At 36.2% G+C, this 26,578-nt stretch overlaps 1 protein-coding gene and 1 long non-coding RNA gene across 2 annotated transcripts; both read left to right on the forward strand.

The window, feature by feature from the left end:
• The first annotated feature begins 427 nt into the window (after positions 1-427).
• LOC117326622 (multiple epidermal growth factor-like domains protein 6) lies at positions 428-25,132 on the forward strand. Its single transcript, XM_033883382.1, has 10 exons — positions 428-506; positions 10,443-10,688; positions 11,525-11,623; positions 15,034-15,129; positions 15,590-15,685; positions 16,429-16,524; positions 23,702-23,797; positions 23,980-24,093; positions 24,653-24,679; positions 25,018-25,132. The coding sequence occupies exons 1-10, from the start codon at positions 428-430 to the stop codon at positions 25,110-25,112; spliced, it is 1,044 nt and encodes a 347-aa protein (XP_033739273.1). The 3' UTR covers positions 25,113-25,132.
• On the forward strand, positions 18,199-19,668 carry LOC117326373. Its single transcript, XR_004532477.1, has 3 exons — positions 18,199-18,654; positions 19,041-19,136; positions 19,653-19,668. It is a non-coding gene; the product is annotated as an uncharacterized LOC117326373 (long non-coding RNA).
• Positions 25,133-26,578: the final 1,446 nt, after the last annotated feature.

Genomic DNA, 26,578 nt, shown 5'->3' on the forward strand with positions numbered 1-26,578 from the left:
TGAAGTAACGGTAGAGTGTCACTAGGTCTATCAAACTGTAGCACCAGCTACTTGAAATATGTATGCAAAAACACAAGATACTCACTAATATCCTTATTGCATTTCATTTAATAACGAATCAATAGGTTGAGCAACTAGGACGTAGTTTATTTTTCTAATCCAACCAGATTCTTACTGCACTGTAACTGTAATTAAATCCTATGCACATTTAATCAAATACTTACGTATATAACATTGATCAAAGCGTGTGATATAATAGAAAGTATCGGAAGGTTTAAAAAGCTGTTTGAATGAAACCAATGTCAAGGAACCCGTATGTGTATTTATATTACTCCTTATTCAAACACGCGTTTATGTGTGGAAACCGGAACCTTAAACAGTGTACATTGCTCTCTCTTGTTAATGTGGAGTCGCCATTAAACTCAGAATGGCGACGAGAAAGATTTTGGTTGGAAAGTACGTGGTTCTGATCCTGTTCTTTATTTTGGATACAATCAGATCTGAAAGTAAGTACTTAATATAGGATCTGAAACTAGGACATGATGACCCACATACTGGTAGCTTATACCACTAAATGTTTGCTAGATTTTGTTACTTCCTGATAGGAGGTGTCGGGAACGAGTGTCTCAGTATGGTAATAATTTGTTTCGAAATATTTTGTTAAGAGATCAGTTTCATGATCACATGTTAATTAATTATTAATTATTCATTTATATGACAATGAACTTATGCATTTATTTAATCATCTTGGGTGACATTTACCCAGTCAAAAACACGAGAACATATTTACTCGGCGGAAATTTCGAGTGGTGGCCTGTAAAATGTAGTAGAAAAATAAATATAGGGGTTTTAGTCATAATCAGACGTTGTTCATTGGTTTTACCATTGGAACATATTTTCGATTGTTTTTTTGTTTTTGTTTTTGTTTTGTCATAATTATCTCAATAACTAGGGCACACTGGGACAAATGTAAGGTTTCCCCTAATGTATTATAGATAACAGTGGTCGACCATATCTACACACGTAATGGATTAAAATGCAACAAACTTTGATTTTCATACTGTCGGCCATTTTCGATTCATGAATTTCCCAAACTTTAAGACATGTGATTTCCGACCGAGTAACGATCATTCGTGAATCGTTATGCCAGACTGTTCATTTCAAATAGATATAGTAAACTATATAAAGATTCAGCTCATCTGAATCCATCGCAACTCGTTCAATCAACACAGGCCCTGTACACCTGACCATTTCTTTTTCGATTTAAGATATAATTGGCGTAGTTGGAAGTCTCATCATAGTATAACTGTCAATGGCTTTTTGTGTGAGACCAGGAAGTTAGACATACCCCTGGTTATTTAATTTACAATGTACTCCATTGTAAAGAAACAGATAAAACCAATTAAAATCCTTTATAACTATTCAATCGTCGGGTAAATACCGTTGGATGCATTTTTAAGTGTTATATGTAATCTCCATCGTGTGTATGTATTTATTTTCATTGTGTTTAACGAAACTAATACCGTTGGCTGTCTCCAGATCTTGCGTGATTGTAAAGACATACATCTGTATGTTATTGTCCATTAAAAACAACAGTAATATGAACGACTGGTAATACAATACAACGTATTGGCAGTATGCTTCACTGAGGTAACACTATTTATCGGTATAAGTTCCGGCCAAGGAGACATGACACAAACATACCACGGCCTCCAAAAACACACACACGCACTCATCACACCCATGCATATCACACGCACGGGAGGCCGTCATTAAATGACCTTACCTGTTGATAGGACGTTAAACAAAACTGCACTACGGCTTGTAAATGTTAAGGTCAAAATAACGTAGTTTTCATGTATTTGTAGATCTGTAAATTTAAGAATAAACAAGATACATATTTGACCCCAAAAATCATGAAAGTAGGTTTGTGTCATTAATTTGAACCAAATAGTTCGTCTTTGATACCAGGACAACCAGAACATGCTATTCGGCAATACATTATGACCCTATGCCTCCATTATTGAATCAATCGCCACAAGGTTATGTGAGGATTTAAAAATTTGACCCATGACCTTTAAAATATGTTTTGGCCATTAGTAGTACATATTCAAAGTCTTAAACATCAATAGAATTGTCTAATTCAATTTTTATAGCATATGTAATTCAAATTGTCAAAACCAAATATTATGTTTCACTGATGTACTGCGTACATTGCTGTTTACGTCCGAAATAAAAATCGTGCATTTACTTGTGCTTGAACATAAATATAAACATATCAAGTAAAAAACAAATCACAAATATATGTAGTAATACGTTTGTTAACACTTTTCACTTATCAAGGTAATACAGGTCTCTACTGTGTAATCTAAACACACACAGCGACCGTATTTCCCTGAAAGCGAACTTGTACTTAATTACGTTACGAGTTGACCCACGGGCAATGCAATGCACCGGGACATTATATTTGCAGGTTTTAAATTATAAAATTATAAATAGTTATAAAACCATGTTTTGTGCTTGTGTGGACGATCTAAGCAGGAAATACACAGGAAATTACGATACGTAAGAATGTTTGCATTGAAGATTTAACTAAAGGTTAATTATTCCTCGCATCTAACCATATTCTCATGTATCTCAAACTAATGATATAGAAATATGGTCAAATGTATCGTTGTCTGCTGAAAACGGGTTTAAAAACTTTAAGTTAATATATTAAGACAACATTATCAAACTCAGATCATTAGGGCAAAACATTCTTTCAAATATGGTGAAAATGATGTTGAGAAAAGAACAGATACATAGTGAAAAACATCCTTTTTTCTGCCCCATCGGATGCCAAGTTTAACTTTAAACCATTGGTTTCCAACCCTAGTGATGTCCCTGGTGATTATCTTTATCGTATCATCAATCTATTTAAGCAGAAAATCGATAATACGGGACGGAAACTGATTGGGCAGCCAATACTCCTAGGTCACACATAAGTGAATAAATCACCAACGAATAATTGCTACTGAAAATCACTAGTTAATTTGGTGGTAAATTGAAGAATAAGATCGAAAAACAATTATCAAATTGTAATCCTGGATAGGGGGGAAAGACTTACACTCAAGTTGATGTTGTGATACTGACAAGGTAAAGAAATATAGTATAGCAAGGTACATAAGTGTATATAACAACAGTGTTTTTTTTAGCTCACCTGGCCCGAAGGGCCAGTGAGCTTATGGCATGGCGCAGCGTCCGTCGTCCGTCCGTCGTCCGTCCGTCAACTTTTCCTTTAAATCGCTACTAGTTCTAAACTACTCAGTGGAGTTTGACCAAATTTGGTCTGAAGCATCCTTGGGTGAAGGGGAACCAATTTTGTATAAACGGTGGGTCTGGCCCTCCAGGGGCCTTAGGGGCGGGGCCCAATAGGGGAAATATAGCAAATTCTTTAAAATCCTTCTTCTTCTGTAGAAATGAAGGGATTTGATTCATATGTGGTCTGAAGCATCCTTGGGTGAAGGGGAACCAATTTTGTATAAACGGTGGGTCTGGCCCTCCAGGGGCCTTAGGGGCGGGGCCCAATAGGGAAATATAGCAAATTCTTTAAAATCCTTCTTCTTCTGTAGAAATGAAGGGATTTGATTCATATTTGATCTGAAGCATCCTTGGGTGAAGGGGAACCAATTTTGTATAAACGGTGGGTCTGGCCCTCCAGGGGCCTTAGGGGCGGGGCCCAATAGGGGAAATATAGCAAATTCTTTAAAATCCTTCTTCTTCTGTAGAAATGAAGGGATTTGATTCATATTTGGTCTGAAGCATCCTTGGGTGAAGGAGAACCAATTTTGTATAAACGGTGGGTCTGGCCCTCCAGGGGCCTTAGGGGCGGGGCCCAATAGGGAAATATAGCAAATTCTTTAAAATCCTTCTTCTGTAGAAATGAAGGGATTTGATTCATATTTGGTCTGAAGCATCCTTGGGTGAAGGGGAACCAATTTTGTATAAACGGTGGGTCTGGCCCTCCAGGGGCCTTAGGGGCGGGGCCCAATAGGGAAATATAGCAAATTCTTTAAAATCCTTCTTCTTCTGTAGAAATGAAGGGATTTGATTCATATTTGGTCTGAAGCATCCTTGGGTGAAGGGGAACCAATTTTGTATAAATGGTGGGTCTGGCCCCCCAGGGGCTTGGGGGTGGGGCCCAATAGGGGAATATAGCATATTCTTTAAAATCCTTCTTCTTCTGCAGGAATAAAGGGATTTGATCCATGTTTGGTCTGAAGCATCCTTGGGTGAAGGGGAACCAATTTTGTATAAACGGTGGGTCTGGCCTCCCAGGGGCCTGAGGGGCGGGGCCCAATAGGGGAAATATAGCAAATTCTTTGAAATCCTTCTTCTTCTGTAGGAATGAAGGGATTTGATCCTTATTTGGTCTGAAACATCCTTGGGTGAAGGGGAACCAATTTTGTATAAACGGTGGGTCTGGCCCCCCAGGGGCCTTAGGGGCGGGGCCCGATAGGGGAAATATAAAAAAATTCTTTAAAATCCTTCTTCTTCTGTAGAAATGAAGGGATTTGATTCATATTTGGTTTGAAGCATCCTTGGGTGAAGGGGAACCAATTTTGTATAAACGGTGGGTCTGGCCTCCCAGGGGCCTGAGGGGCGGGGCCCAATAGGGGAAATATAGCAAATTCTTTGAAATCCTTCTTCTTCTGTAGAAATGAAGGGATTTGATCCATATTTGGTCTGAAACATCCTTGGGTGAAGGAGAACCAATTTTGTATAAACGGTGGGTCTGGCCCTCCAGGGGCCTTAGGGGCGGGGCCCGATAGGGAAATATAGAAAATTCTTTAAAATCCTCTTCTTCTGTAGAAATGAAGGGATTTGATTCATATTTGGTTGAAGCATCCTTGGGTGAAGGGGAACCAATTTTGTATAAACGGTGGGTCTGGCCCTCCCAGGGGCCTTAGGGGCGGGGCCCAATAGGGGAAATATAGCAAATTCTTTGAAATCCTTCTTCTTCTGTAGGAATAAAAGGATTTGATCCTATTTGGTCTGAAACATCCTTGGGTGAAGGGGAACCAATTTTGTATAAACGGTGGGTCTGGCCCCCCAGGGGCATGGGGGGTGGGGCCCAATAGGGGAATATAGCATATTCTTTAAAATCCTTCTTCTTCTGCAGGAATAAAGGGATTTGATCCATGTTTGGTCTGAAGCATCCTTGGGTGAAGGGGAACCAATTTTGTATAAACGGTGGGTCGGCCTCCCAGGGGCCTTAGGGGTGGGGCCCAATAGAGGAAATATAGCAAATTCTTTGAAATCCTTCTTCTTCCGTAGGAATCAAGGGATTTGATCCATATTTGGTCTGAAACATCCTTGGGTGAAGGGAAACCAATTTTGTATAAACGGTTGGTCTGGCCCCAAGGGGCCTTAAGTGTGGGGCCCAATAGGGGAAATAGGGTTAATCCTTTAAATCGCTACTAGTCATAAAGTTATGAATGAATTAGAACCAAATTTGGTCAGGAACATCCTCGGGAGAAGGGGAACAGAGTTTGTATAAATTTTTACTCTGAACCCCCAGGGGCCTGAGGGGCGGGGCCAAATAGAGGAAATAGGGTTAATCATTTAAATCGCTACTAGTCATAAAGTTATGGATGAATTTGAACCAAATTTGGTCAGGAACAAGTTTGTATAAATTTTTACTCTGAACCCCAAGGGGCCTGAGGGGCGGGGCCAAATAGGGGAAATAGAGATTAAGTCTTTAAATCGCTACAAGTCATAAAGTTATGAATGAATTAGAACCATATTTGGTCAGGAACATCCTTGGGAGGAGGGGAACAGATCTAGAGTTTGTATAAATTTTACTCTGAACACCCAGGGGCCTGAGGGGCGGAGTCTAAGAGGCCCAAGGGTCTTTCCCCACCCTAAGGGACTTAGTTTCTTCACAATTAGGTTGTAAAAGTAATCCATAGGGTCTTTCAGTCCCTTAGAGAGTATGTGTATGAACAAATTGAACATGAACATTATTTTGACATTTGGTCAAATCCAACAAGGTGAGCGATACAGGCCCCATGGGCCTCTTGTTTACAAATCTAGAGATAATCGAATATGAACTGCTTTATCTAATAACCCAAAGGCCCTCGATGTGACAACACTCGATATATAGTAAGTTTCTGACCCCCTATCAAATCATAGAGGATTTCTAAGATTTAAAAGTTGCGGAACATTTTCAATTCTAGAGGGCTGTTTCATTAAAAGTCTTTACTTAAGCTGATATTTGATTTCTTGCAGGTAACGTCGCCGTAAATAAAACAACAGAACAAAGTAGTGACCAAGGGAGCCCTGAATATATATCTAGTAAAGTTGTGGATAACTGTTTGAAAACAAACTTAGTGGATATTTGCTGTACACATACGCAACATGGTCATAAAACGGTATGGTGGCGTGTTGATCTGGGAGAGTTGATGACCATTACTAGAATTAAAATTTACTACAGAGGTGAGTACAGTGCTTCAACTAAAGTATTCAGTTTAAAATCCCAATTACACTGATGTGAACAAGCTTCATTACCACAGAAGTACAATTAAAAAGTGGTAATGCTTAATTTGTATGTTATAGACATATGATGATATTTGTACTTTAACATTTAGAAAAGAACCTTATCCGTAATTACAAATCGCGAAATAAATCCACTCTCCATACAACAATTCAATGCTGAAGATAGTAAATATCTCTTAAACTTGTGATATCATTTATGTGTCGCATTGAAAAGGTGACATGTAGGCATTACTATGTCGGCGTCGTCGGTGTCGGCGGCGGCGTCGTCCGCACAATATTTTCCGACCAAAAACTTGAGTTCCCTTTGGCCAATCAAACTCAAATTTCATACAGCACTACCTTACCAAAAGTGCTTGCTTGGGATTGCTTTTCAGGTTCAAAGGTCAGGGTCACTGTTAGTATTAATATAACTTTTTTTTTATATTTTTTTTTTATTTTTAAAGACATTTTTAATACATAAATACATAAACATCACACACACAAACACATCAATTCCAATAGGTATGGTTTGCTATCATCATAATCATAATATCATCTTCACCGTCATAACCTATATTTTTCATCAACATAATCTCATCATCCTACTTAGACATTAAAATCATCATCAAAATAATAAGCATAATCATTATTTCATCATCATATTAATCATTATACTAATCATCATCATCATAAACATGATAATCATCCTCATCATCATTGTCATCTTCATCATAATCTCATCATCATCATACTCATACTAATCAACATACTCATCACCATTATCATCATCATAAACATCATAATCACCCCCCCCCCCCCCCCCCCCCCCCCCCCCCCCCCCCCCCCCCTGCAGGTAGGGCGTACGAATTGTACCTGCTGCCCCTATTGCATGATCGTAAGAGGCGACTTAAACTTAGGATCTTATCTTTTCTCTTCTTTCCTAGCAACTTTCTTCTTCCTAATGTCTCCCTTGACAATGCCTCACTTTTGGCCTTTAGTTGAGCGTTCGCCCCTGTGAGGAAGGCTTTGGGTTCTGTCCCCTGGCCGAGACATACCAGAGTCTTTCAAAATGGTAGTTGCTACTCCTGCTTAGCGCTCAGCATACTTGGAGTGGGATCGGCAAAAGTTCCGGCCTATCACAAGGAGACTTAACACGAACATACCGCAGCATCCCAAAACACACATACGCACTCGCCACACGCATGCATGTCGCACGCACGGGAGGCCGTCCTTAAATGACCTTAGCTGTTAATAGGACGTTAAACAAAATAAACCAAACCAAGCTCTAAAACTCACAGAAAATATCAGTTTACTTATCCTTCAGAGCTCTATTAAAATTGCAAATGTTGTACAGATTTCAAATATATATACTTTATTAGAGGTTATATGTAAGGTTTACTGGCAATGTTTACATATCTAAAACATGTGCCATATTTTTCAGAATTTGGCATTTTTACTGTACACTGCTACCTTACCAAAAGTGCTTGCTTATTATTGCTTTTCAAATTCAAAGGTCAAAGGTGTTTGATGCTATAAATAGACAAGGTTTGCTTGCAATAACATGAGATCCCTTGGGCCAATCAAACTCAAACTTGATGCATTGCTTTCTTTTAGGAAGTGCTTGCTTGGGATTGCTTTAAGTTTCGATGTTCAAAGGTCAAGGTCCCTGTTATTATTAATAGAGACTTGGTTTCCATTTGAATACTCGAGTTCCCTTTGACTAATTAAAATCAACCTTTGTATAGTACTTCCTTATCAAAAGTGTTTGCACGGGATTGCTTTTCAGGTTCGAAAGTCACGGTCACTGTAAATAAACAGAAAATATGTCCAGGTCCCTTTGGTCAATCAACCTAAAACTTCATATAGTGCATTCTGCTTTCTGTATCTAACAGTTTATTGTACGGTGAAATAGAATGTATATATAACGGATTGTATCTAATTTTGAATGCTCATATGCCCACAGTTGGCAACAAACATTTCCTATGGTTAGTGCGTTAGCGCTTAGGATATGTTCGTTGCCAACTGCTGGCATACTACCGTATACGCAGTCAAAATGAGGTACAATTCATCTATTTACATTGAACAAATCGTTTAAATAGAGTCTGAAGAAAATAAAATGCAGGGTGTGTTGCGACGTTTTAACATCGGCAGCCGTTGTTTGTAAGATAATACAGTTCCAGTGAAGACACCAGTATTGTTAACCAAATTAAAAGAAAAGTCTCAGCATTTTTGTTTAATACCTTTTACGTTTTCAGTAAATTGATCTTTTCACAATCCACAATTTCCGTCTCAGATTAATTATGGTTGTCATGCACAGCGAGCATTGACACAGATTTAGTAGGGACGTGGTCTAATGTTCTCTAGGAACTGTACACTTCAGCCATTTGGTGTTAGCTTAGCTCGTGAAGAAGTTAAATATGCACCCATTTCCGCAATATTCAGTTTAGTTTTTGACAAAATACTCACTTGACATCAGCTTTTCGTGAAGAGATAATCGGGTAACAGGAGAAAACGCTCAAATTCAAAACGGCGCCGAATAGTTGACCTTCTTGTAACGTCACAAATAGCCGACGTTATAAGTATGAATTTCGCGCTAATTAATCCGCTGAGCCTATTTTCATTGTGTATACGCTAATTTATTCCAGAGTTTACTAAGTTGAAGAAGGAAAAGATGTAAATATAACAGTGTATTGTATGGTGAATGGAGTATATCTAATAGTGTATTGTGTGGTGAAGTAAATATATTTAACAATGTATTGTATGGTAACGTATATAGCCTTGTATTATATGGTGAAGTGGAATACATCTAATAGTGTATTGTATGGTGAAGTAGAATGTATCTAACAGTGTATTGTATGGTGATGTAGAATGTACCTAACAGTGTGTTGTATGGCAAAGTAGAAAGTGTCTTGACATTTATAATGTTCGTAAAATAGAATACTTTTATATCTAAACGTATTTCCAATGTACAATGTATCTAACAGAGATAACAACAAGCACATACAAGGCTTCACATAGCAAAATCAAAATTAAGTAAAATGTATAAACAAAACAAAAGGAAACAATAAAAGTAACGTCGTCTGCTACGTCAACAAAGCTGTACGGAATTTTGAAACTTCAAGACGTTCAGAATTGGGTTGATACGTACAAAAAAATAGTAAAAGACCATAATGGAGATTTGGATCTCGTTTACGTGATCCTTCCTTCCGTGGCGGGTTAAAGATGTTGCATCTGTCGACGAAAAGGCGAACACCCCACATGTTCTAAATACATGCACAAACACTCAGTACCCACGGCAAATCTGAACGATTCACACATTATCGGAGCAACGCTTACCTTGGAATTTTCCATTTCGAATGGGTCCTTATAACGCATTCGAGAATGTTGACAAGTTCAAGGCAACGACAGTGACTTCTCCTTCCAAATCAACATCTGAAAATACTAAATAACATAAATTTCCGCGGTTTCTGACCGCGTCAAACATCGGATTTCAATCACGCGTTTATTTCTTTCTGGATATGTTGATTTATGATGCCAGTCATCTTTTTATGGCAAATATATATTTCTGTCGATATTTACAGGAGTTTAATCTTATTATAAATGTACAAGAAAACTTGAATTGAAAAGTCAACCAAAAGAATGGGGAGCGAAAGTTGATCAGATCGATGAGCATTCCTGAGGGGTTAGCTGACAGTAAAAAAGGGCATAGTTTTCATTTCATAACTTTAAATGTAGCCGGATTGATGGAATCCTTTTATATCGACAATGACGGAAATATCGGATAAACCCTTGGAGACAGTTGACAAATGTAAACCTAACATCGGTATCAAACTCTTTAGATTTACTGAATGTTGATATCTTAATATTTTTACCAAATCTATTTTTGCAAATTTAGTTGTTCATTTGCTGATAATCTTTCTTTGCAGATGGTTATCAGCACAGATTTGCAGGATATCAGCTTTATGTATCAAATACCACCAACTCGCCAACAGACGGTGTCCTCTGTTTTGAGGACAACAGTAGCACTAACAGTTCAGTACAGTTGGTGGTGACACACCAGTGCCCGTATGTAGGTCAATATGTAACCGTGTACAACTATAGAAGCAGCACAAAAAGATACAACTGGTATAGTGATGAAGCTCTTCTGGAGTTATGTGAGGTACAGGTGTTTGGTGAGTACGATACTGTTAGATATCGACATGAGTAGACATTTTGGAAGAAGACCCTTCACATTTTTATTTTGTTGATATTGTCAAAATAAAACTCACAAATATTTGTTCAGTATAGAGGCTTTTTAAAGCGGGGGTTTTATTTCGCTATAGTCGCGTTTCTACTAAAATCGACGAATTCTAAACACCAGAGATATATATTTAAAGCACAACCACGCTACATATTTGTAAGGCACTTGTTAATCGAATGAGAAATAAAAAGTGGAATGCGAAATGTATTCCGAAAATGGGATAAATATTATCCTTGCTAAGAGTTGCCCTGTTTGGCTTTTGGCGATAAGGGAGGGATGACATGTCCACCCGCTCATGTTACATGGCGTATATAAGTATTATAAAGGTAAGGAAATATAGCAAAGGATGTATTACGTTTATGAATCCATTGCCAATAACATGTGAAATGGCACCTTAACTAACAACAATTCAATAAGTTAAGTTGCCAAAACATCCTCTTGCATTATCGGAAAGTACCAAAGGATTCAAATATAACTTTTCGTTTATTTTTTTCTTCTTTGTTCGCGGTAAATGTTTAGGAAGTACTTCCGTTTATTTGTAAAATGTCCAACTTGTTATGGAAGTAAAATATGTACATTGTAAATAAGACGTTGAATATTGATGTAGGACTCAATAATACTTTAATTCATTGTTGTTTTTGTGTAATTTTGAAGACTGTCAGGGTATTGGAGATGATGATAGCTTATTCGAAAATCATCTGGTTCGAAAATGAAATAAACTCGCTTATTAAAGTAAGTACTAACAATCTTTGTTTCATTTTCTGACAGGATGTCAAGTAGGGAGATACGGTGACGGACACTGTAACAATCAGTGTCCAGGGACCTGTTATGGTGGTAACTGTAACTCCACAACAGCTGCCTGTTTCTGTAAGTTAACATTATTAATGCACATATACAAAATTAAAAAGTTCTTTTTTTTCAGATTATCCAATGCATTCAAAACTGTTAAGATACACCAATATCATCGTTCTGTTCCCCCCAAAAAATGTAGGAGAGGTTACGGAGGCATCTTATATATCAGATCATAATAACATTTGCCATTTTCTTTTCTTTTTTGTACAGTATCTATAGTTTATCGTTTGATTATGTTTTATCTCTGACAAAAATAGTGTAGTCGAAACGATTTCAAAATATTTTTGTAATTCCGGAAATCAGCGAGGTCAAATACGAATTGACCTTTTCCTAACTCCGTATAAATTATTTCATCAGTAACAAACCAAGATACCATGAAATCAATCACTACAATTATATGATCTATAGACGAAATCAAGATACAAAATTTTATTAGCAAACTAAAGATAATTATCTGGTCCACTCTCAGAGATACCACGTGTTTTGTGAGTAAGAGGTAGCTTAAGCTTAGGTACCATCAGGCACCTAAATATAATTTCACGTTTTCAAAATGCCCTCACTTCATGTTGAATAATGAGATATTACTGTGTTTTCATTTAAATAATACTCTGTATTTCTTTTTCAATCTAGATTATTGCATGTCTGCAAAGACACAGAATCAATTGTTCGAGATTACAAATTCCGATATATTCTTATTGTGATATTAATCACGCTTAAATCTTGTACAGTAGCGTCTGTCACATCAACTAACGCCTTACAGCTGTGGGCTATATATTTCAAACAGAACTTCAATTTCTTTCAGATTGTTTCACAGGAAAATATGGCGATTACTGCACCTCGGATTGTCCTACCAATTGTAAAGACAATGCTTGTACGAAGGACATTGGCATTTGTTTTGTTATGTGTCAGATATTCATTTCAGAGTAACAATTCTTTAAGAATTGTATAATCGCTATCAATATTTAAAAGTATACAATCTGCTAAAATCTGGAACCTTTGGATACAAGTCGAGAACTAGATACATACTGTACTAGAGAGTTGGAAAGGAGCATCACTGCGTAAGGTGTTGTCGTTATTGAATGTAAATGTTTTACTTGTTGATAATAAACATGAAATTTGAGAAAACAATGACAATATGAATCAAAGTTACACATGTGATCATGTATTGAGGCCTTGCTTTATATTCGATGTTAAATCAGTAAACTTACAAGTCACATTCGGATAAAAAGTAAGGCAAATTGTGACCATGACAAAAAATGACGAAGTGAATGACTTCTTGAGAACATGTTCAAGTAGAACAGCAAAAATAATTGATGTCTATATCGACGGTACTGGCAGATTTTGGAATATTTTAGGGAGCATCTCCCATCTTTACCCAGCTTAACTAAAAACCAGAATCCAGCCCTCCCTTCCCGCTCCCAAACCCTAACTCAGCCCCGGGTCTTTAAGGGAACAACCAACCAATTGAAAAAATATATTTTTGAAACAGCCCCTGTGTATAGAACGTTGAGCCAAGGATAAAATGTCTGGCAGTCACTGATTGGCCAGTATGTTCTGAAGTGAGAAAATAGATATGTAGCCTGATAGGTAACTATCAATAAGAAATGTTGATATAAATTCCGATTGGTTTTTTTCCCAAAAGTTTACGTAATAATAGTAAACAGGTAAACATTTAAGATTTTTGAGAATTTTTACTGCGAAATTCACCTATTTTCAAAATGGCTACCCTGGAGAAAATTTGAGCTGAAGGACCCAACTTTTTTTTTTGATTAGGTGTTATATCAGACCCTAAACTTTTGTTATAAACCATAATCGTCATATTCAATTCAAGAATTTGAATGAAATTATCCAAAACGTTAACACTAAAGTCTATGGGAAAACAATTAGTTGGTTGGTCTCTTAAATAAATGCGTTTATCCCTGCTTAGCGCTAAGCATATTAGGAGTGGCACCTCTGGTTCGCCCATTGTCAGTATAATGTGATCGGGCGGGGTGTCCTGTTTGATGTCTTTGGCTGTATGTTTCAGTGAGGTAGCACTATAAATCGGCAAAAGTTATTGCACGCATGGGAGGCCTTCCTAAAATTGACCTTAGCTGTTGATAGGACGTTAACAAATAAAACCAAACTGATCTGTTCATTTTAGGTACCCTTTTAATTGGATATATTGAAAGACGTTTAATATCCGCATAAAAAAATGATAACATTTTAATAATTTGTGTTCTTTTCTTGCTCGTATGCTGGAGTGCATTTTAGAACACGAAAATATTAGAAGTGGCCTCATGGCAAGTGATGGACAACCTTTACATGAAAGTATCGATTCATTTTTTTTCAGCCCGTAAGACAAGACATTATTGTCCAGATGTAAAGTTTGGTGTAATGTAAAAGTACGGTCAATATAACTCAAATTGATAGTTTTATGACGAGTAACAATGCTTTGGTAGCCCTTATTATATATTATTATACCTCAGACTTGTATCACAGCTTCTGATTAGTGAAAACCATGTCACGTGATTAAAAACATTCGTTATGTCACCCTCTCGTGAGCCCTCCAAAATCGTTATGTCACCCTCTCGTGAGCCCCAACTCGGAACTCTCTTCCGTAACGTCTTCAAAAGTAGTCGAATCAGAGAAGTTCCGAGTATTCTGCTTGACAACAACAATGGCTGCCGGCGGACGCTATCGTCTGCCAACAGAGGAGGAATTGGCGAAATTATTGCAAGAAAAGGATTCTAAAAACACCAAAAGGGTCATCAATGTGGCCGTGGATTCCTTTAGACATTTCCTATCTGCAACAGGTAGGCCTAGACCAAAGGATTGTGAAAACTTCGACGTCCATACATTGAAAGTTCAACTGGGAGAATTTTATGCCGGGTCCAGAAAGACGATGGGGTACCTCTTAAAAACTTTTCTTAAAAACTGTTGATAGTAATAAATAAACTTATTGATACCAAAATTAATTCACTTATGTTTTTTTCGGTATAATAAAACAATTACTGCCCTTGTTCCGAGTTGACATGAATATTTGCCCACCCTTGAGGTGTCATGTCACCCTCGGGCTACGCCATCGGGTGACATGACACCTCTCGGGTGGTCAAATATTCATGTCAACCCGGAACAAGGGCAATAATTGTATATTATGAACAAACGATTGTCAACATTTGCTATCAGATTGTGTTCCTCAGAGGTAGGGCATCAGATGTGAACATGCGTGTTCTTGAAATAGCTTGGGAATTATGTGTGGGGTAGTCAACGGATACTGTTATGGGTAAATACATTTAAAATGTAATATAATCCAGCCTCCCTCTCCGTACACATGTATTTAGAGCCTAATGCAGGTAAGGTCATGATTCGTGATGCCGAAGATGAAGTGATGAATTATATCGTTTAAAATAATCATTATTTTGTGAAGGTTCTTATGTTTTCAGATTGCATTCCCGGAAAGTACGGTAACACATGTGATCAGGACTGTCCTGCAAATTGTAGGGATATGTTGTGTGAAAAGTCCACGGGAAACTGTATTGGTGAGTTAAATCTACCTAATGTGTCGTTGATTTGGTGGTCAACAAGTGGGGCAGTGATTCTCTCTGATTTCCCACAGTAAATAATTGCTGTTTAAGATATGTGCACAGTTTTAACATAGACATAATTCTGTTTTTTTACCATTTCCATGTTTGTTTGTGTGACAGAACAAAGAGAATTAAGTTGAGGTTTGGGTAACGATATTTTGTATTTTCCGCATTTTCCCATGATACGGAGTGGTGACACTAAAATAGAAATATCTTTCTTAAATGCAAAAACAAATAGAGTGTCAATTCAGGAGTTACCACCCAGCTAATTGAGAGTTCACTTTGAATATGATATGATGTGAACACTCATTTTTTCAAAGTGTTGGGTTTTTTAAATTTTCGTTTCACAGTTATCAATAAGGTAGCATCAATTTAACTTAGTCAAACATGTTATTCTATTTTATATATTTTTAAGATTGTGTTCCTCAGACGTACGGCATTCGATGTGAATATGACTGCTCTACAAGTTGTCAGGGCCAACTGTGTGAGAAAGTAAACGGGAACTGTTATGGTGAGTAATAGCTTCGAACTTGAAGTCATAATTTGGTAAAATTTAAATGTAGAATATTGCCAATAAATTCACGATTATAACCTTTAATCATACAAATAATAAAGAGCTTAACTCATCTTTCATCTATAATTCATGATGATAAAATAATACACATTTCACATATTAAGATCATATTCTTATATGATTTTATATTATTTGATAATATTATTTGATATTTCATCAACAATTTAGGTGACGGATTAGTATTGAGAGCCTTTGACAAAATAAATTTCCTTCAGCATCTGATTTAAGGGGGGATTTACTTCAACAAACACACTACTTATTTTTCAAACTTAGAAAAAGTACCGTCTGTTTGTTACTTTTGCATCTTAACATCTAAGTCAGGTCATATTACGAAGATAATAATCAAATACGAATGTACTATCATGGGAATGATGGAGCGATCAATAATATCCATTAAAATAATCATTTTGGGCGGGCTCTTTATTTTTTTCAGATTGCATTAAATACCGGTCATGGAGTATTTACCAGCTCACTGAATGTTAAGATTGTATAGTTCTACAATATGATATTGAAAACTGATTTTTGAAGTTTTGAAATATTTTTTGTTATTAGTTCTCTTTTGCATAATAAAAAAGGGGAATGATAGCGTTATACATATTTGTAATGACTATACATACGGTTATATCGATTTTAAGGTAGCATACATTTGACGAAGTAAATAAATGATATGTTTTTTTAAGATTGTGTTCCTCAGAAGTATGGCATTGGCTGTGAACAGTCTTGTTCTACGAATTGCCAGGGCCGACTGTGTGAGAAAGTCAACGGAAACTGCGATGGTTAGTAAAAGTTTCTGTGGTTAGTAAAAGCTTCTGACTTTCCAGCACATTTGGTAAAATTCAAATACAGAATGTATCCACGATTATGCAATCTTGCAAAGTCAACAGGCATTGAATGTATTGTAGTCGATACAAATTTCATATGTCGAGATAAATTATCAATATTACTTAATTGAAAAAAAAGATTTTATGTCATCTGACCCAAAAGTCAGGACGACCTATAGCAATCGTGCTTCGTCCGTCGTCGTCCGTCGTCGTCCATCATTATCCACGTGCGCTGACGTAGTGGCCGTTGACACTTTTTCTTTCAAAACCCTACTCATTAATCCCAAGTGGATTATAAGCAAATTTGGTTTGAAACATCATATGGGGAGGACAATCATATTTGGTGTAAATTAGGCTGGTCTGACCAATGGTGTCGGAGGGGCGGGGTCCCAAAAAAGGAACTTTGGTGAGTTTTTGCTAAAACTCCTAATCCTCCTTAACCCTTGTATGGATTGCAACCAAATTTGGCTTGAAACATCATTGGGGGAAGGTAGTCATATTTCAAATAAATGAAGCTGGTCTCTTTAACCCTTGGGTGGATTAAAACTAAATTTGGTGTAAACAACATTGTAGGAGGAGGTTACATTGTATAAAAATGAAACTGGTGTAGCCCCTGAAGGGCGGGGCCCCTAAAGGGGAACTTTGGTAAATCCTTGCTGTAAAAACCCTACTCCATCTTAACATTTGGGTGGAATAAAAACCAAATTTTGTGTGAAACATCATTGGGGGAGGGCATAATTATTTTTTTTATAAATGAAGCTTTGTCCGACAGCTATGACCGGAGAGGCAGGGCCCCAAAAGGGAAACTTGGTGAATGTTTGCTTTAAAATCCTACTCCTCATTCACCCTTGATTGGATTACAACCAAATGTGGTGTGAAACATCAATGGGGGAGGGCAATCATATGTCATATAAATGAGGGTAGTGTGACCAATAGGGCCCGATTGGCGGGGCCCTAAAAGGGGAACTTTGCTATGATTTTGCTTTAAAGCCTTACTCTTCCTAAACCATTTAGTGGATTACAACCAAATTTTGTATGCAACATCATTTGGGGATAGTAATCATAATTAATATAAATGGAGTGACCCCTGGCGACAAAGACGTGACGCCCCAGAAGCAGAAATTAGCTGAAAATTTGAGTTACACCTATTAATGCTTTAATGAATTACAACCAAATTTGGTTTAAAATATTATAAGGGACAGCAATCATAATTTATCTAAATAACCCTGGTCTGACCCTATCGGGCAAAATGGCGGGCCTCTTAAAGGAAAACCGAGGTTACCTATAGCTTTAACACACTGTTCCTCCTTAATTGATTGCAATGACATTTAGTGTGAAACATCATTGGGGAAGGTCAATTCAAACTTATATAAATGATATCTTGTAATTTAAAATATATACAAATATTTCTGATGATTTATTTTCCCTATTTTCGCCAATAAATTTTGATTTTATTTATCAATACTATTATATAGTGTTTGTATTGTTTTAACATTTGACAATTTATAAATATAGGGCTAGATAAAGATTCCACCTTGGTCTATATGGGACTTATTTTGTCCAATATAATGATCAGTTAACAATACCGCTGCTTATGTGTTGAGAATATTAGAAAAGGCGTACTTATGTTTTGATTACTTTATTGTCCGAGAAATCTTAAAATACTTTTCAGAAGATCGCGCTTTTATTCATCTTAAAGTTAAATTATATATATGTTGGTTACCTTCGAAAACGGTGAGACGTTTGATGATTATTTTATTTGTATCTCCAACAATTACACATTACCAATTTTTAAACACACTAAACATCATTAATTATCCATTATTCGTCGTCGTATTAAACCAATAATCGTTATTAAAATGATGATACTGTGACATTTGAATGATGACAAAACAATAATATTTGTTAAATTATCATTTGTTACGGAGGAATATTATATTTTACAGATTGTATTCCTGGAAAGCACGGTACTAACTGTGATCAGAACTGTCCTGCAAATTGTAAGGACATGATGTGTGATCGGGACACAGGATTGTGTAAAGGTGAGTTAGTGGTTACTGCTTTGAGGAACAATGTGATTGATTGGTAAGACTAATGCAAATCAATTATAGGCAGAAACTTTGGGTACGGTATCGCGGAATAACAATACAATATTTTATGTACTGATCAATACCTGAACAAATTCAGTTATAATCCCCTATCATTAAATGAAATATGAACGTTTTTGCATTGCAGAATATTTTGCTCTCTCTGATGAATTTCATTTTGTGCTCTTAATATATATTTTTTACGTTTAACATGGATAAAATGAATGACCAATGTTTATTTATCGATAAACATGTACGGCCAATAGACATTTGACTTTAACTAACGTGTCATATACAACAAGGAGTGTCTATAATATAGCGGTTCCCTTTTAAAAACAATACATCAGTAATCATGATTTTTATTTGATTTTCTATTTTTCATAGATTGTCTTCCACAGAAGTATGGCAACAGATGTGAACAGAATTGTCCTACGAGTTGCCTGGATAGTCTATGTGAGAAAGACAGTGGGAACTGTTATGGTGAGCAACAGCTTTATACTTTAAATTACACTATTTTTCCTCGGGTACTCCGGTTTCCTCCCACAGTAAAACGACCGCGCGCTTTTTTATCCAGGCTAACACGCGTGATTAATATAAGTCGATATAACTTGTTGAAACCATTACAGCTACTTATTTCACAGAAATTCAAAGACTTTTCAAACTACGTCTCATTGATCGTTACGAAATCGTTTATTGATTAAGAGACCGAATCCCTTTTCCGCCTGCAGCATTTGATGTCATATATTGAAAGTATGATTCAAATGGCTATTTTATGATATCAATGACAGTAAAAAATATTTTGACGTGAAATAGCAATATCATTCTAATGACATCTCCAACAAATGCACAATGGCACCAAGCACAAATGTTTTGTTTTTAAACCAATATGTATCGTATAATTATATTTGATATAATAATATTGAAATGTTAATGACGATATAACAATGGTGTCCATCAAAGGAATCATTTGTTATTGAGGGTCATTATATTTTACAGAATGCGTTGCTGGAAAGTACGGTAATAACTGTGATCAGAACTGTCCAGGAAAATGTAAGGACACCTGTGAACGGGACACTGGAGTATGTAATGGTAAGTTACTGGTCGATATTAATACTTCGCCCGAAGACCATCCAACGACTCACGCTATATATAATGTAATAAGGTCGATAAAGGAAACACGTGTTCAGGTCCGTGGTTGAGCAGACGAAACCACTACGGTACAGTAAAGGTAACGAAGTTTAACTTCTTGTTTAAAAAGATATGGCATATTTATCGCAATAACAAATAAAATACAAAATAAAACAGCAATACATACCTATTCAAGCCTCCACCATACGGTTGAGTCCCGCATCCTCCAGAAACACACATGTGCATGGCCGCGATCACGCCGAGCAATCGGAACACCTCGGATGTCATTGTGTGACAACACATCCCAGGAGTTCCGAGCGTACGCCGAGGTAGTGACTAATAATCTACCCATTTCCTTTCTTTACGGAAATAAATAAACCCGGATTATTATTGTTATCCATATAAATTTATATATATATTATTAATTTTATAAAAAAAAAAATGAAAATATCCATAAAACGATGTGAAAGAATGTATGAATGACGAGCGAAATATTGGAAAAAAATCATGAGAAAAAAATGAAAATATGCTGATTGTAAGGTACAGTATATAGATGACAAGTGAAAGATTGAAAAAACTAAGTAGAAAAATATGAATGAATGAGTGAAAGCTCTCCTGCGAGAGGACACCTTTTGTATTGTATATATTATGTGTAATATGAATAAAATGTGTTTTTATTAAAAAAAAAAAATGTATTGTATTATGATATTTGATATAATAATATTGAAATATTAATGACGATATACCGATGGTGTCCATTAAAGTAATCATTTGTTATTGAGGGTCATTATATTTTACAGAATGCGTTGCTGGGAAATACGGTATTAACTGTGATCAGAACTGTGCAGGAAAATGTAAGGACACTTGTGAACGGGACACTGGAATATGTAGAGGTAAGTTGATATTAACATTGTACCCCACGACAATCCAACGACCTTGACAAGAAAACTGAACTTAACAGTAGCTATAATTTTACGACGATTTTTAGCAATGTGTATGGCTGATATCCTAGTCTGATTTAGGAATACACTGTAGTTATTTTAGCGTATTGCTCGGTGAAAATTATCCCTCTTTCTGTACACAAATCTTTGAATGATCTCAATATTTTGTTCATTCATGAGATACAAATGACACATTACATGTAAATTGGGCGTTTGAATTGTATCTGCTATCCATATTGCATGATTGTAAGAGGGGTCTAAATCTTATCTCTGTTTTCCTTGACACAGCCTCACCATAGTTTTCGCCATCGTGATGAAGGCCTTGGTGTTTCTCCCCTGGCCGAGACATTCTATAATCTTTTAACAATGGTACTTGATATTCTTGCTTATCAAGCATTTTAAATAGAATAGAATATGTTTATAATTACTCATACGTATTTCATATGTAATATATCTAGCACTCATATTCAGTTTGATGATATATACTGAATATACACACAGAAGAGTTTTGACATTTGCAGTCATGCAAGGTAGACCCGATTTCAACATGTACATCGTATAACACTGATTGTATATGCCCCCTATTCGTTCTTTACGAAGGAAATGATGTAGTATAACTATGATCAATCTTAAGTAATGAGGACTGTATATTTACGTCTTGCTGTCAAGATATATATTACTGAAAGACAAATTACTGTCCGATAAACTGTCAAAATAAGTTGCGAGTCTCGACTAGGGAGTAGATATCCCTTGTTAGAACGTCATGTTGGATGTAGTTGTGACCTGTCGTAATCACTTTCTCCTTCCTTCCGACCATCAAGGTGAAATGAACATCAAATCACAGGAATGCTAAATATCTAAACTGATACATATTTTGCTATGTCATTATAAAATATATATATACGTATGTACGAAAATAAACCATTGACCAAAGTAAAAGTAGTGAAGCCAAAGACCTAGGTCAGTAGGTCCACAGGCCAATGACATACATCTATTCATGGAGGAATATGTGTTGACATTATGCAGCAAAATAGTTGAGAATTAATCAGCAAATCAACTCATGAAACATGGTTCAGTTTGTTTTGTTTAACGTCCTTTTAACAGCCATGGTCATTTAAGGACGTGCCAGGTTTTGGAGGTGGAGGAAAGCCGGAGTACCCGGAGAAAAACCACCGGCTAACGTTCAGAACCTGGCAACTGCCCCACGTAGGTTTCGAACTCGCAATCCAGAAGTGGAGGGCTAGTGTTAAAGTGTCTGGACACATTAACCACTCGGTCACCGCGGCTCCCACTCATGAAACGTCAAGGTCACAAAGTCAATGATCAATATCAATTGGTCCAAAGGTCTGCTTATCGAAGAACATTTTTTATGGGATTTCGAAACAAAATTGGTCGTAATTCAACAATAAGTAAACGGAGAGTTTTGTGCTGTTGATATCCCTTATGTCCAAAGACTTTGATAATGTCTCAATCATCGCAATAAACGAAATGAATATGGTGCCTACATAAGTGTTTTTCTCCCATATCTCGCCATGTTGGATAGAGTTTGCCCATGTAAGATAGCTATGTAAGATAAATCTATCTTACATAGCATTTCACGCGCGCGGAGTAATCTGCTATCAAGGGAGACAACTCTCACAACGTCGTCTGCTTGTGTTTACATCCGACAGTCCTTATCGTCGGTGTCGGTTTTGAAACGTTGGACTTAGATAAATCATATCAGCAGTAAATCAATAGGGCTACACGGTTAAACGATTAGATATTTCATCTGAGCGAACATATAACTCTGTTACTGTAAACTAGGCCTACAGGCCTGTTGTAACAGTTACAGTTACAGTACAGACTTGCCTACCCGACAGATTTGTCATTTGTCATCAAAAACATGTAAACACACACAATCACCTGGTAATGACAGGAAGTAAAATAAAAGCCATACATAAAAAAAATATAAAAAAGAAAATGTCAAACATCACAACCTATGAAATGGTTCCGTTTGCGTCAGCAGAGGGCCTGTAATTTGTTTACTCTACTGTACTGTCAGTAACTGTTAGGCCTACTCAGTAACCTGTGTATTGGAAGTTGGCTCTTAAATGAACGAACATTCGGTAAAAATGACACCCCTCGATGTTCATATAAAAATGTGTATTTTAATTGTAACTCAGAGTCTATATTTGTGTAGAGTAACCATGAAAACTAACTGTCATCCTAGCCTTTCAATATGATCATCGTTATCGACTGACCTACCTTCGTCATTCCATAAAGACAACCGGTTAAATACATATAATCCTATGTCACAGAAAAGATCGAATACTCGTATAGAGTCACTGTTCGCTGGTTCACACACGAAGTTGCCAGTGAATTTAAAACTACCAGCCACGAAACATCGCTGCGTCATGGCGATCGAGATCAACAACACTCTCAATATCCTTGAACTATGAATGGAATTCCAATGACAGTCGTGACGTCATGCAGTGACGTAGTATTTTATAAAAAAATTGACTTGACATTTAAAAGTACAGTGTGTTCTGTGAAATGATTAAATATTTCGAGGTGCAAATCAAATTATATGTAAAGTTGGAAAACTCATTTTAGCGTTGGCTTTCAGTATTGTTGATATAACTTCTTTTTCTCGGATGTTGACAATTTGATCACGGCCATGTAAAAGTCGGTCAAGTTACGGTAATTTTTATCGGCGAATTGTTCATTCGTTCATCACTTAACCACAAAATGAATGAAATTTGTGTGTAAACGAAGTTTGCCAAAATAGGGTGTGATCTTTCAGAGTATCACAAGTATTTTTAGTAAAAAAGTCAAATAAAGAAATTAAAAAATTGAAGAAAAAGGATGGCTGAGGGACACTTTCGCCACAAATTCGGTAATGATATGAGAGAAAAAGACTCTTTCATTATGTGTGTATGTAGGATAGGGATATTCCACCCTTATAATCTTTCATTATAAACTTTATTTCTTTTATAGGGTGTATAGCTGGATGGTATGATGTAACATGTTTACTTACTTGCCCAGTGACGTGCAAAGACTTTTTGTGTCATCCACAGACCGGACATTGCTTAGGTAAAGTGATACGGAATGCATCCATGTCTGTGCCATATAACACTTGTTTACCAATCAATTTGCAACTTACACCACATAAACCTTTTTTTTAGAAATTTATTTTCTGTACCTAACTGCTAGCACGATAACTATTACTCTATAATTGTGAAGTGTTTCATTTAACGGCAGTGCATTTTTTATAGATTGTTACCCAGGAAAGTACGGAGTGGTGTGTGGTGCTGATTGTCCGGACACATGTACGGACAACATCTGTAATAAGGACAATGGACACTGTCTATCCACTGGTCTAACCACTGGTGAGTATAATGTGTACAAATCAAATAAGAATCTCAACATGCCGATAAAAGAGTATACAATTTCAATATTATTACTCAAATACCATGATAAGAGTACAGTGCTTAACATCTAAAAATTGACAGCGAATTACATGCAGACATTTCGCATAATTGATTGTAGAATTTAAATTAACAGCTTTTGCATTACATGTCATATATTTGCCTATATATTTTGAAGAAAAATGCAATTTGTAGACCTGTTTTCCCCCAAAAGTATGTCATATCTGTAATCATAATTATAAAGAGTGAAAATGTGAGTACCTGTTTGATTACCACAAATTCCGTACATATATAAATGGTCATATAAGATTTTAACGGGGTGAAAAATACCGAAATTTTGGAGATATTGATATTTTCTTATTTATTTAGCATTTTGGTATGTTTTGATTGTTTCTACATTACCTGTACATAACACTCGGGCTTGTTTAAAAATAAATAATTATCTCAGGCTTGCTAATAAACAAATCGACTATAAGAAGAACCGTATTTTGACACCGCTTCGTTTGTTTTTGTTTTCCAGAATCACCTAACACAAACGAGTCCTCAGGTAAACAGCGAGTGTACGGTTGATTTTAAAGGCAAATGATTAATGTGTTTACTAAGTCAACCAAACCTGTAATCAACCCTGAACGATATTATCAAATCAGGACCACCTGACACCAAATATGCAAACCTCCAATACTTCCAAAATGCACTATTATAAAATGTGTTAATTTACAACAAAGGGAACTGCAACGTTGGCATTTTAGTTAGATTGACTGAGCACCGACGTACTGTATTGTATATCATATGTACTAAAGAGCTGTAAATCTCAAAGTAAATAAATGAATAGGAATAAAGATTATTACTATGCGATAACCGAATAGGAATTTTATTCTATTACAGTCGAATCTTATCTAATAGCCGTCTTGGCTGTTGTTTGTGGGCTGTTTTTAGCTGCATTGGGCGCCATAGCAGTGTTGGTATTCTTTCTTCGGTAAGTATTCAAATTTCTTTGACAGCCTAAACGATGTCACATTAAAGAATATAGTTCAACACCAGTATATGTTGTCACATCAATATACATTGAAAACACCAAGTGTTATTCCATACACTGCATGACGTTGTTTCTAAATGTAATAATGATAATCAAATAGTCCTCGTAAATTAAACCACACATATGTATAAATATTGATATAAGATATCATGAGTATGTACTGTAATCGGGAATCAAGTTGGGCCCATCGTTAGAGATTTGGCCTAAAATAACTCTGGCTGTTCATATTGCAATCAAACCTAATAACCATCAAACCTTTCTATTTATAGAAAAAGACAAAACAGAAAGAACACGTCAGATAAGTATACAGGTGAGAAGATAGGAAAGGAAATATATTGAAACAAACATATATGAAACACAACAGCAAACACCATGTAGCTGGTTATGAGTGTCTGTTATTTATTTCGAAGCTGTACAATGTTTATTTTGATATATGTACTGTGGTACACGTATACAAGCAGAATCGTTTGAGAAATATACTACAATGCTTGACATGTTTCGTTAGTAACCATTCGGTAACGTTCAACGTAATTACACATTTTTTCGTTTATTCGTCTCGATTGGGTAGTAGTCTCATATTTGTGACCTCTTGTTTATTCTGATACATGTTTGCCTTACAGAACAATCCGTACCGGACACTGGATATACGTCTATTTCCCGTCGTCAAGAAGACACTTCCCAAGTCTATGAAATGGTGGTCACCTAATACGCAAGACAAGTTGAACAAACTATAAAAGATCGTTGATTCGGACAGCTGTGTGCCCTTAATAAAACACGAAAGGAAATAATATTGCTACAAATGCATTTCAAAAAGGTAAATTCATGGACATCCAGAAAAGAAGGTGTTTACACTTTCAGCATACGAGTATTTGTATTATATATATAAACGTATTTCTAAAGTGGTGATCCAAGTGAATGTCGAGTTTAATTTTGGTATGCTCGTATGTGTGTATATATGTATATAAAAGAGTGTAGTGTTCTTTCATATAGTGTGAGTGATGTTGTGGTAAACATTTAATCTAACAAATGTCTGGATAAAGATAATATGTTTGCTGGGGGAGCATCTTCAGATATTTCTGATTTTGTAGAACACGAGTTTGGTCACGGAAAAGTCAAATCTTTCCTCCCCTCCCCCTTTCGTGAATTATGTATTATATAATCATAATCACAATGAACTTTATATTTGTATGTATCTCCATATATCTACTTATAAACTTCTATATTTTATTTATAACCTATTATAAATGTCTAACTAGTACTTAAATGTGTTACATTTTAATTCGTTGTTGGCTCTTCTAGAACTAAGTCTCAATAGGTATTGAAAGACGTTTTCATCGTGTATCTTGCTAAGGTTCCATAGGTTTAAAATCTTTACGATTTTAATGTATCAATGTAGAAAACATATGATTG

This window comes from Pecten maximus, chromosome 4, assembly GCF_902652985.1.
Source record: "Pecten maximus chromosome 4, xPecMax1.1, whole genome shotgun sequence".
NCBI lineage: Eukaryota > Metazoa > Mollusca > Bivalvia > Pectinida > Pectinidae > Pecten > Pecten maximus.

Coding starts and splice junctions, on each gene's coding strand:
- LOC117326622 (XM_033883382.1), top strand. CDS start 428: ATGGCGACGAGAAAGATTTTGGTTGGAAAGTACGTGGTTCTGATCCTG. Junction 15,686..16,428: donor AGTAAACGGGAACTGTTATG/GTGAGTAATAGC, acceptor TGTTTTTTTAAG/ATTGTGTTCCTCAGAAGTAT. Junction 16,525..23,701: donor AGTCAACGGAAACTGCGATG/GTTAGTAAAAGT, acceptor TTTCTTTTATAG/GGTGTATAGCTGGATGGTAT.